This window comes from Crassostrea angulata, chromosome 3 (genome assembly GCF_025612915.1).
Source record: "Crassostrea angulata isolate pt1a10 chromosome 3, ASM2561291v2, whole genome shotgun sequence".
In the NCBI taxonomy this organism is placed as follows: domain Eukaryota; kingdom Metazoa; phylum Mollusca; class Bivalvia; order Ostreida; family Ostreidae; genus Magallana; species Magallana angulata.
The window spans coordinates 50,165,603-50,176,517 of record NC_069113.1 but is presented as its reverse complement, the minus strand read 5'-3'; the positions used below and the strand labels follow the sequence as shown (position 1 = coordinate 50,176,517).

At 34.2% G+C, this 10,915-nt stretch overlaps 2 protein-coding genes across 2 annotated transcripts; one reads left to right on the top strand and one right to left on the bottom strand.

The window, feature by feature from the left end:
* The first annotated feature begins 590 nt into the window (after nucleotides 1–590).
* On the top strand, nucleotides 591–9,689 carry LOC128178507 (DNA polymerase eta-like). The gene is made up of 10 exons (XM_052845714.1): nucleotides 591–720; nucleotides 1,879–2,013; nucleotides 5,825–6,024; nucleotides 6,149–6,318; nucleotides 6,753–6,856; nucleotides 7,077–7,196; nucleotides 7,543–7,666; nucleotides 8,105–8,170; nucleotides 8,287–8,459; nucleotides 8,657–9,689. Exons 1-10 carry the CDS (start codon nucleotides 596–598, stop codon nucleotides 9,687–9,689), a joined length of 2,250 nt encoding a protein of 749 aa, XP_052701674.1. The 5' UTR covers nucleotides 591–595.
* Nucleotides 9,690–9,951: 262 nt separating this feature from the next.
* LOC128176950 (complement C1q tumor necrosis factor-related protein 3-like) lies at nucleotides 9,952–10,632 on the bottom strand. Its single transcript, XM_052843462.1, has one exon. The coding sequence runs from the start codon at nucleotides 10,630–10,632 to the stop codon at nucleotides 9,952–9,954; it is 681 nt and encodes a 226-aa protein (XP_052699422.1).
* Nucleotides 10,633–10,915: the final 283 nt, after the last annotated feature.

The following is a 10,915-nucleotide window of genomic DNA, read 5'->3' as shown; positions in this document are numbered from 1 at the left end:
GTTACGAACTACGAAATAAACGATAGAAAATAAGTTGGGTGACTAGGGATTCGGATGTTCGTGATGTGACAAGCAGTTACCTTGGTAAGCTATTATTATTGAACAATTCCCCGTAGATATTGATCGTGATGCTCGTGTTCCTCTTCAACATTGTTCAAAGAATCCTAGTATGTATGATAGCCCAGGTCGTCCATCCGAATTTTTTCAGACTGGGAGCTACATACCTACAGCTAAAAATGTAATATAAAACTGTCGACCCCTACAACCTAACTTAGAACCATGAACAAGCTGACTAATAATTTTTTACGAACTAAACCAAGCGGATGATCAGCGAATAATTCAATTGCGTTGAGACCAGCTGGAGACTACATATGCAGGTGTTTAAATTAATAAAATCATTTTTGACTAACGTCTCTTCGGAATGCAAATTGCAGGATTTACCTTGAACATGTAATATAACTTTGGGTTATTTCTGGTACTGTATTACTAATGTGTACATTGTAGTATTTTTTAAAAATTAAGATAAAAAGAAAAACAAATTTGCTTATTTTAATACATCTTAAACTCTTTTGCAGGAGAATAGATATATGTAAGCATGGAGCGAGTTGTTGCCCTGGTCGACATGGACTGTTTCTATGTCCAGGTAGAACAGCGACTAAAGCCGGAGACCAAGGGTCTTCCCTGTGCCGTGGTGCAGTATAAGAAATGGAGAGGAGGAGGGTATGGCATATAGAATAATGACAATCTAATTAAAATTAGATCCTTCACGCTCATGTATAATTTTTATAAGATAAGTAAAATAAATATTGCCAATAACTTGGACAAAGAAAGATACATTTTACATGTATGTTTAAATAGTGAAATACATACTATTTTAAATATTACTGTTAAATTCATAAATGACTGCTTTGAACACAGATGTCAATTAGTCTAAGGAAATGTTAAACTGATCTATATAGATCAGTAAAAATATGTATACTGTACATGAAACTATTGTAAACATACAATGATGTTCTTATATATTCATTGGGCCTTTGCCAATTATTGTAATTGTGTTTGTGCCAATAAAATATTTGTATTTGTAAAAATACTTGTATTTGTATTTGTATTTGATATGTCGCTGTTGGTCACAGCGACATATCTAATACTGGAGCGTGAAGGATCTAATTTTAATTAGATTGAGAATAATAACAGTAATAATGTGCCTGTAAAATTTTTGAGAAAATGGCATACATGTACATTGTATACAAGGTTTGACAACTGTTAAAAATTCATTCCTGAAACTGCACTTCCTTACCAATTTTTTACAGTAAAGCAAAAAGATCAAATTTCTGTTTCTTATTTTTTTTCCTCTAACTTACAATAGTTTCATGCACAAATTTTTTTCGCTCTTTATTCTTCTGACCTATCATTTTATTTGACTCAATCGGTTGGACATGCCTGTCAAACCCTGATATATAACACAGTATGAATATGAAACTCCCTTTACTAATATTCAGATTTTTATCACACTGATATTTTAGACAGTGTAATCACCAGCACCTGACATTATAAATTTTTCTCCAAAATAAATACCCTTTACCTAATAATATATAGGGTATTTATTTTTATTATGAGAAAACTTAATACACTGTAACATCAGGTGCCTGTGAGTGTAACGTTTTCTTTGATATTCAAACTGTGGCTTTACTGTGCCATACAATACAACTATGCAAGCAATATTTTCATGCTTATGAAATCAAACAATCAAGTTAAAGATCTAATGAATAGGCTGTATACGTATAGGTTATTTTATTACTATCCAGTTTGGCTAGACTTGGTGGTACAGTAACAAGATTAATAATCTTTAGAAAAATAACCCATCTTGTTTTTGTCTAGGATAATAGCCGTTGGGTACGAGGCGCGGGCTAAGGGAGTAACCAGGAACATGATGGGAGATGATGCCAAGGCAAAGTGTCCAAACATCCACTTCTTCCGAGTCCCCGAAGTCCGAGGCAAGGCCGATCTCACCAAGTAAGGACCCGTGGTTTTAGTTCACCTATCACATTCAGAAGAACTGGTTGAGGTTAATAATCCTTAACAGTATATCAGTGATCCTTTCATTTTTCAGCATTATATATAAAGAAAACCTAAATACTGCAGTCATCACTCTTAGAAATGTGACATAGTGAATGAAATAACGTCAAATGTGCAGGTTTAAATATTTTCAGTATATGAGCCCAAATGCTTATTTTTGCCTAATTCTAAAATTTCCTGTATTATTCTACATATTAAAATCTAAGGTATTTAATTACCTTTCTAAACAGATTTGTATACCTTGAAAATTGGTAAAAGCCTTCCATTGATTTTTAATGTAGCAAAATTACTGTTAGTGTAAACAGCAGCTGTATTTAGTTACCTGTAAAAGTGTGCATTGGTTGTGTGATTCTTGCTGTTGCCTTGATTGATGATTGGGTTATATCAGAAAAAATGGCATATCAATCACTAAAGTTGTAAGCATAGAAAGTTTTAATCAGTTTTTAGCTCACCGAGACGAAGTCAAGGAGAGCTTATGCTATACCCTCGGCGTCGGCGGTGGCGTCGGCGTCCGGACCTGGTTAAAGTTTTTGTTGCAGGTCCTGTATCTAAGCTCTTACTTGTCCTATCTTCACCAAACTTGCATGGATGATGCATCTGGACCTACCTATGGACTTGAAAGACTTGGATGCTGAATCTGGGTCCTAAATTTCAGATGCTGGAGGAGGTTAAGGTTGTTGGACCAGGTTAAAGTTTTTGTTGCAGGTGCCCTTTGATAGCAGTATCTTAGTTACTGCTGGTCTGTACTTCACCAAACTTGCATGGATGGTGTGCCTTATGATACTGATGCACCAGACAGGCTTGAGTGCTGAATCTGAGCTATAGGTTTCGGATGCTGGAGGAGGTTAAGGTTTTTGGAGCAGGTTAAAGTTTTTGTTGCGGGTACCCATTGATAGCAATATCTAAGTTACTACTGGTCCTAACTTCACCAAACTTGTATGGATGATGCGTCTTATGATACTGATGCACCTGACAAGCTTGAATGCTGAATCTGAGCAATAGGTTTCGGATGCTGGAAGAGGTTAAGGTTTTTAGAGCTGGTTAAAGTTTTTGTTGCAGGTGCCCTCTGATGATTAATCTTAGTTACTACTGGTCCTAACTTCACCAAACTTGTATGGATGGTGCGTCTTATGATACTGATGCACCTGACAAGCTTGAATGCTGAATCTGAGCAATAGGTTTCGGATGCTGGAGGAGGTTAAGGTTTTTAGAGCTGGTTAAGTTTTTGTTGCAGGTGCCCTCTGATGATGATAACTTAGTTATTACTTGTCCTTACTTCACCAGACTTCCATGGATGGTGTGTCTTATGATACTGATGCACTTGACAGGCTTGAATGCATAGTCTGGTTTCGGATGCTGGATAAAGTTAAGTTTTTAGGAACAGGTCACATGTTTAATAGATGATAGTACTATTTCAAACTTGCATAGTTGATTTAACTGTAATATGAATGAATCGCAGAGGTAGCTTCAGATGCAGAGCTTGATCTCCATTATCAAGGATGCTAAAAAATAAATCATAGTTATTACTGGTCCTAACTTCACCAAACTTGAATGGATGGTGTGTCTTATGATACAGATGCACCTGACAGGCATGGATGCTGAATCTGAGCCATAGGTTGCGGATGCTGGAGGAAGTTAACGTTTTAATTGCTAGTGCCCTCTGATGATGATATCTTAGTTATTACTGGTCCAAACTTCACCAAAATTGCATGGATGATGCGTCTTATGATACAAATGCACCTGATGGGCTTGAATGCTGAATCTGAGCCATAGGTTTCGGATGCTGGATGAGGTTTATTTTTTTGGAACAGGTCACATGTTTTATAGATGATAGCTTGCATAGTTGATTTAACTTAATTATAAATTAAATGCAGAGGTTGCTTCAGAAGCAGAGCCTGATCTCCATTATCAAGGATGCTAAAGAAATCTCCTACCTCACTCAAACCAGCTCGATAGATAGATGTGTTTGTTGATAAATGATATAACATGATTCCTATGATAAAGTATTGTATGATATGAAACAATATTGTTTGATATGATACAATATGATATCATATGTTATATTATAAAAAGTTATACAATACGATATGATATTGTATCAATTTTTTTTTGATATTTTATGATATGATTATGTATCATGATATTGTTATGTAAAGTATTGTATATTATGATACAATATTGTATAATATTATATTGTATTTTTAATTTTTTATTTTATCACATGATACAATTACATAAGATATTGCAAAATATTATATTGTATCCTATGATACAATATTGTATATTCTATAATATTGTATCATACAATATTGTATAATATGATATTGGTTTCAGTAATATAGAATTATATCACATGAAATTGTATTATATGATATTGTAATATTATATAATATTGTATCATACGATATTGTATGATATGATATTGGTTTATATGATATATTATCATATCACATGAAATTGTATTATATGATATTGTAATATATTATATTTACATTCTACTGTGTTTTTCCATTAAATTCCGTGATGTTTAAATGCCTCTAAATGCAACACCTATTCACTGCGTATAAATTTACGAGTAATTTACATAAGTAGTTCTCAAACAGTGATTTCTATGTTATTTGTTAAAAATGTATTTCATGAATGTTGTAAAAACACCATGTTTTATAATTATTCAACAAAAAAGTTGACTTGATTGTTTAAAGCACCATTTCAAGAGTTATTTATCATGGATTATATTTTCATGCTCGTCGATCTCATCTCAACAGTCTATGTGAAAACCAGTTTAAGCCGGTTTTACAAAACAGCTGTTCCTGCTGTTACTTATTCACTCCCTCCGTGATATACACTTTATATCAATTTATTTAAGTAAACAATTGATTTCTTCAGTAAGGGAATGTAAATATAAGCATTAAATGATTCATTTTTGACGTCGTTGTGTCAATAACTGCCGTCAGGTGAGCAGACAAATTATCATAACGCGCTAACGCGCGTTATTCAATTTGTCTGCTCACCTGAAGGCAGTTATTGACACGACGACGTCAAAAATGAATCATTCAATGCTATATTATTGTGTCATATGATGCAATATGTATAATGAATAATAATGTATTTTATAATATTTTACCATATCACATAATATTGTATCATTTGATAAGATACAATGTTGGAATCAAATTATATTATATTATATGATATAATATCATATAATGTATCAAATATGTTTCAGTGTCATTCAATACAATATCATTCTATATTATACAATATAATATCATGTTTCAGTGTTATGATGTATTATGTAATATGATATTGTAATATGATACTATATTGTATTATATTTTATGATATTGTATTATGTGATCAAATACAATAATGTATAACACAATACAATGACAATCATACGTTACAATATCAAATCTCATTATTGTTTAATACGGTATTTTATTTATTATATGATATATATTATATTAGAAATATGAGATGTTGCAATATTTAATTTTATATCATTGTATTGATTAACATATGAACATATGATTATCATAAAAAAATTTATCAGATGATATACGATATTTTGTCAAAACAGAATCCATGAATATCCAAGATCATAAAGTATGATTTTCATATAAAATGATAAAGGTGGTCTTATGAAGGTGATGTCTCATAAGGGTGATGCTCCGTCTCGGTGAGCTTAGTAATCTATGATTACCTATGTTTTTTACATGTTGTATTCTGCCTCTTTTGATATTTGTAGATTCCGGGAAGCAGGGGCTGAGGTGATAGCTGTACTGAGTAAGTTCAGTGACTGTGTGGAGAGAGCCAGTATTGATGAGGCTTACATTGACCTGACCGAGGAAGTCAAGAAGCGAATGGACACCCTGGACAGTGATAATGTGTCCCCAGAGCAGCTCCCCAACACATTTATTGTGGGCTGGGGGGACAACAAAGATGGAAGTATGTACGATAAAGACTCGCAGTGTTCTAAACTTTTATACTGATTGGATGGACACTATTTGATTATGTCATACATAATTATCACCAAAAAAATATAGTTTGTAATTTATCTTGTAATATTCAGGTAAAAGAGGTCAGGGAGTCAGTGATTGGATACAGCTGTTGCCAAGCAACAACAGTGGTGACAATGCAGACCAGAAGCTGCTTATTGGAGCAGTCATTGCAGAGGAAATGCGAGCTGCAGTTTACAAGGAAACTGGCTTCAGATGTTCTGCAGGAATAGCTCATAATAAAGTAATGTTAACCATTTGATGTTCTAAATAGAATTAATTTTTTTTTTTAAAACTGCTAATTTGTGATAAATTGCATATTGGGTTAATTGCAGTTGCCTATTATTCAGTATCTGTAACACGCAATATGCTGTAAACTGTAAACAGTCAAACTTCGTTATCTTGAACTAGATGGGACTGTTTAAAAACTTTGAGATATCCGAATATTCGATATATCAAGGGTAAAATACTTAAAAAATAAGTGATGAGGACTTTCAACTCACCGCGACATATCCATTTTATTCAAGATTTCAGTGTTTGAGATATCGAAGATCAGCTGTACTTGTACAAATGGTGACTATCAAATTCTTTCCTTAAATGATTTATGTGTGACAGCTGTTAAATAAAATATTGAATTGACAGTATTTTTGTATGAGGCAACCATGTTTTTCTGACTAGATGTTGGCTAAGCTGGCCTGTGGAATTCATAAACCAAACAAGCAGACGATACTCCCCCACAGTTCTGTACAGCAGCTGTTTGATGGCTTACCCCTCACCAAAATGTAAGCTCACTCAAAATTGCTCTACCTTCTGTACTCTGTGTAATTCTTACCCTGAGAATATTTTTGAATTGACTCTCCGTGTAGCTTGAAATTCTGTTGGTTTTTTTGTTGTTGTTTTTTTAGAACTTTGAATGTCTGTTCTTTATATATTATCTTATTGAAATTTTGGCAGTTTTCAAATTTTCGGTATTGTTTTCATGAACCTTTTTTATTCTGTTAGTCGGAACCTGGGTGGTAAGCTGGGTCATTCAGTGATGGAACAACTGGCCATTGAGAACATGGGAGAGTTGTGTCAGTTTGAGCTGCATACCTTACAGCAGAAATTTGGAGAAAAGACTGGGTATGTACAATTTAAAATATCAGAGAACTACATGTGGTGCTGTGGTATCCATGTACAGGTTTTATTCTTCCAGCAAGGTTAAGATTGAAAATCTAAGAATATGATATTTTGCTACATGTTTATATTTAACAATTGATTAAGTTTTAAATAACTTTTATGGGTACTTTAAGCTGGTGAAGAGTTTGGAAATTTATACACAGAAATCTAAACCAGGTTGAGTTATCTTGAATCTAATAGAATTTAATGCAATACTAGGGAAGTTTATAATTTTGGGATTAACAGGTGTCGTTCTGTACAGTTTATACTTTGATTTTTAGGAATGTGACATAGTCTGATTATAATACAGGTCCTGGTTGTATGAGATTTGCCGTGGCATAGAACACGAGCCAGTGTCTGCCAGACAGTTAGCCAAGTCCATAGGGTGCAGTAAAAATTTCCCAGGCAAAACATGTCTAGACACAAAGGAAAAGGTAACAGATTGTTGGTCATTTGGCATTCAGTCATTTATTAAAATATCTTTAAATTATTGTTATTTTCAGTTTAACCAATCTGACTTTCAAAGTACTTTATTTTTAGTTCATCTTTAAAATAATTAATTTATATTTGTGAGGCTAAATCTGTATGTTTTCCAAATAGGCTGTGTTTATCTGAATTAATTGTGTTTGTATTTTGAATATATATTGCGATTAAGATATGAAGATACTCTATACAGCAAAATTTCCACCGTTGGAATATTTTCATATCATTCTTCTCACTGTCAGTGTGATAATTTATAATAGGTTAATTTGAAACTGTTGGGGACAAATGTGTTCAGGCAAATTTAAACTAGCTAGGGGAAATATCTCACTTAAGGAAATAAAGAAAGAAATACATTTTCACAGTAATACAATCTCTTGGTACATATTTAGGTAAAATTCTGGTTGCTGGAGCTATCTAAAGAAGTGGCAGAAAGGTTAATTAAGGATAAAGAAATGGTAAGTGCCTTTGTGACTTAATAACCAGACATGTCTTTTGGATGCGTTCATATCACGTAGACGATTACATTTTTGGGAAAAAAATTTCAGTAAATGTTCAATGTGTGACTTTACAGAACAGTCGCATTGCCCGGTCCATGACTGTGAGTGTTCGCTACCTGAGTAACCCATCACCAGTTGTAGCAAGCAGAGCCTGTGCAGTAACAAAATATGATGCAGAGAAATTTGCCAATGATGCATATTCTCTGATCCTAAAACTGAACAATGCACCAGCTCACCAGGCAGCCTGGTATGTATGATTTATCTAGATTCATATGGTGAAGGCATCCAAGATACATGTAATTTGTTTCTACACTATTGATATTCAAGTTAGTTGCTGATAATTTTTTTGAAATCATTGTTTTGTTATCTGATGTTGACTATTGACTTCTTTCCACTCATTTTGATAATTTTTCCTCAGATCTTTATTTACTTCTTTTGTCTTAGGTCACCCCCTATACTATGCCTTGGAGTATCAGCCACCAAATTTCAGGATGAGAGTAACAACCAATCAACACTGAGTCTGTCCTCCTTCAAGGGGCAGAAGACAGCTAGCCATGAATCAGCTAGTCTGTCACAATCCACTCCAAGTCAGCAAACAAAATTACCAGCAAAGACCATCGCCAGCTTCTTCCGGAAAGAGAAGGACTGCAAGGATCAGCAAAATAAAGATCACAAAGGAAATTGTTCTCTGCAAGATAAAGTGGGTTCCTTAAGTTGCAAAGACAGTGGTTTGACTGACAATGAAGATGAAGATGATGAGTCTAAAAGATTTATTACTGATACATTAAACTTGGCTTCAGATTCTCCAAAAACAGGAGATAAGATGGACCAAGGAAATGGATTTTTTGCCATGAAGAAAATTGAAAAAGGATCATGTCAGAATAGTTCTAAAGAATCATCGATACTAGATGCTCAGAAACAGAGAGAAAGGACATTTTATCCTAAAGAAGAATTAGAACCAGGTACACTTGTTTGGAACTCTTCTAAGGAGGACATGTCTTCCCAGAATTCAGTGGATCCTGATTTTCTAGCAGCACTTCCTATAGAGCTAAGGGAAGAAGTTCTGAGTCAAATGAGCTGTGTTTCTACATCCAAGGGTAATCAAACCATTGGTCATGAAGAACAAAAACAGAAAGACAAAACGAGCATGGAGATGTACCTCAGTAAACATGAGGATCAACATACGTCTGATACTTCTACTAGCCAACAAAGTTTTGTTACATGTAGTAAGTGCAATAAACACGTTGAAGAAAATGTGATTACAGAACACATGGATTTTCATTTTGCAAAGCAGCTGCAGAAAGAGCTTACGTGGACTTCTGATAAAAACAGTGGTCAAAATGAAAAGAATTCTGGACAAAGGAAGAGATCGTTAGGAGACAGAGGACTGTCACCAAAGAAGGCAACCAAGAAAATTAAGAACAATGCAGGAAAAACACAGACAATATCACATTTCTTCAATAAAAATCAATCATGATAATACATTGCCGTTTTAAAATTTTTACTTCTTTACCTCGTTAAAATTTCCTTCTGTTGGTCTTCCAATTAAAGCAATTCCAAAGTTATATATAAAAAAAATTAATTGGTAGTACAAGTCTTGGAGGTCATGCATTTAGAAAAAAGTTTAGATGTTGAAATTCTTTGAATTTTCTACGCAATGCATAACTAAAAAGACATATTTTATTGAACATGGTCTTTATTTTATTTTACGCTTATGCTTTGTAACAATGCTAGATGTTTCAATTTAACCTCCATCCAGCAAATGTTGTCCTTCTCATCGCATCACTGATGACATAAGTGGTACACGCCATGGATGACCGGATGTATACGTTATCGTGGGCGTTCAGAGACACCACCATGCTCCCAGAGTCGGAATCATAGTCGTTCTGGTTGTTGTCCGTTTCACCAAACGTTGCACATACTACGTCGTTATTAACATAAATATGAAAACCTGTTTGTCCATGATTCCCCGTGTATATAGTCCACGTAAAGACGTATAGTCCAGGACTAGGGGCCGAGAACATCCCACTGAATTGGTTGTATCCACCTTCTACGTTTGTTTTTACCGCATTAAAAATTAGAGAATGGTGAAGACTTGGGTTAGGTTCATTTGCAGACATATAGGCGTAAAAGGCAACTGCGCTAGCTGGTACTGGCAATAATCGTTTGTTTCGGGGACGCTCTATTTCTGCCTTTAGAGCCACTTGAGCTCTCGAGATTCTCTCAGCGTTCTTAAGATTATCTATTTCCACCGTCATTTTCTTGACATCAGCGCGTAGAACGCGATTTTCATTTCTAAGTGCCTTTATTTCCTTTTCTTGGCGAGTTAGGATTGTACGAATTTCCATCAATTCATTTTCGACGTCCACATTTGCGTAACAAAGGGTGATAGTTCCTAAAACCACAGCTATACCTATCATTGTTTTACATTCAATCGTTTAAGGTGTAAAATAAACTGATAAGCTACAAGAAATGTCACTATATTCGTATAAGAACTGTGCACGATTGATAAGAAATGGGGAAACTATATCTGTATGTGAACTCTAACACTTTGCAGGATTAGATGGTATCTGAAAAAATATGTTTATGAAGCTAAAAGGTAAAATACGAGGGTTGATCCAAAAGTCATACTCGCCGTAAAGCGACAAAGTTTCACAATTTAAAATATCATCATATATTTATTCAGAAAATAAAATGTAAATG

What these genes read in the sequence shown, in the direction of transcription:
- LOC128178507 (XM_052845714.1), top strand. Translation starts at nt 596, where the DNA reads ATGGAGCGAGTTGTTGCCCTGGTCGACATGGACTGTTTCTATGTCCAG. An exon ending in GGGGGACAACAAAGATGGAA is followed by an intron (nt 6,025 to 6,148) that starts GTATGTACGATA and finishes TGTAATATTCAG; the next exon opens with GTAAAAGAGGTCAGGGAGTC. An exon ending in CAGGAATAGCTCATAATAAA is followed by an intron (nt 6,319 to 6,752) that starts GTAATGTTAACC and finishes TTTTCTGACTAG; the next exon opens with ATGTTGGCTAAGCTGGCCTG.
- LOC128176950 (XM_052843462.1), bottom strand. Translation starts at nt 10,632, where the DNA reads ATGATAGGTATAGCTGTGGTTTTAGGAACTATCACCCTTTGTTACGCA.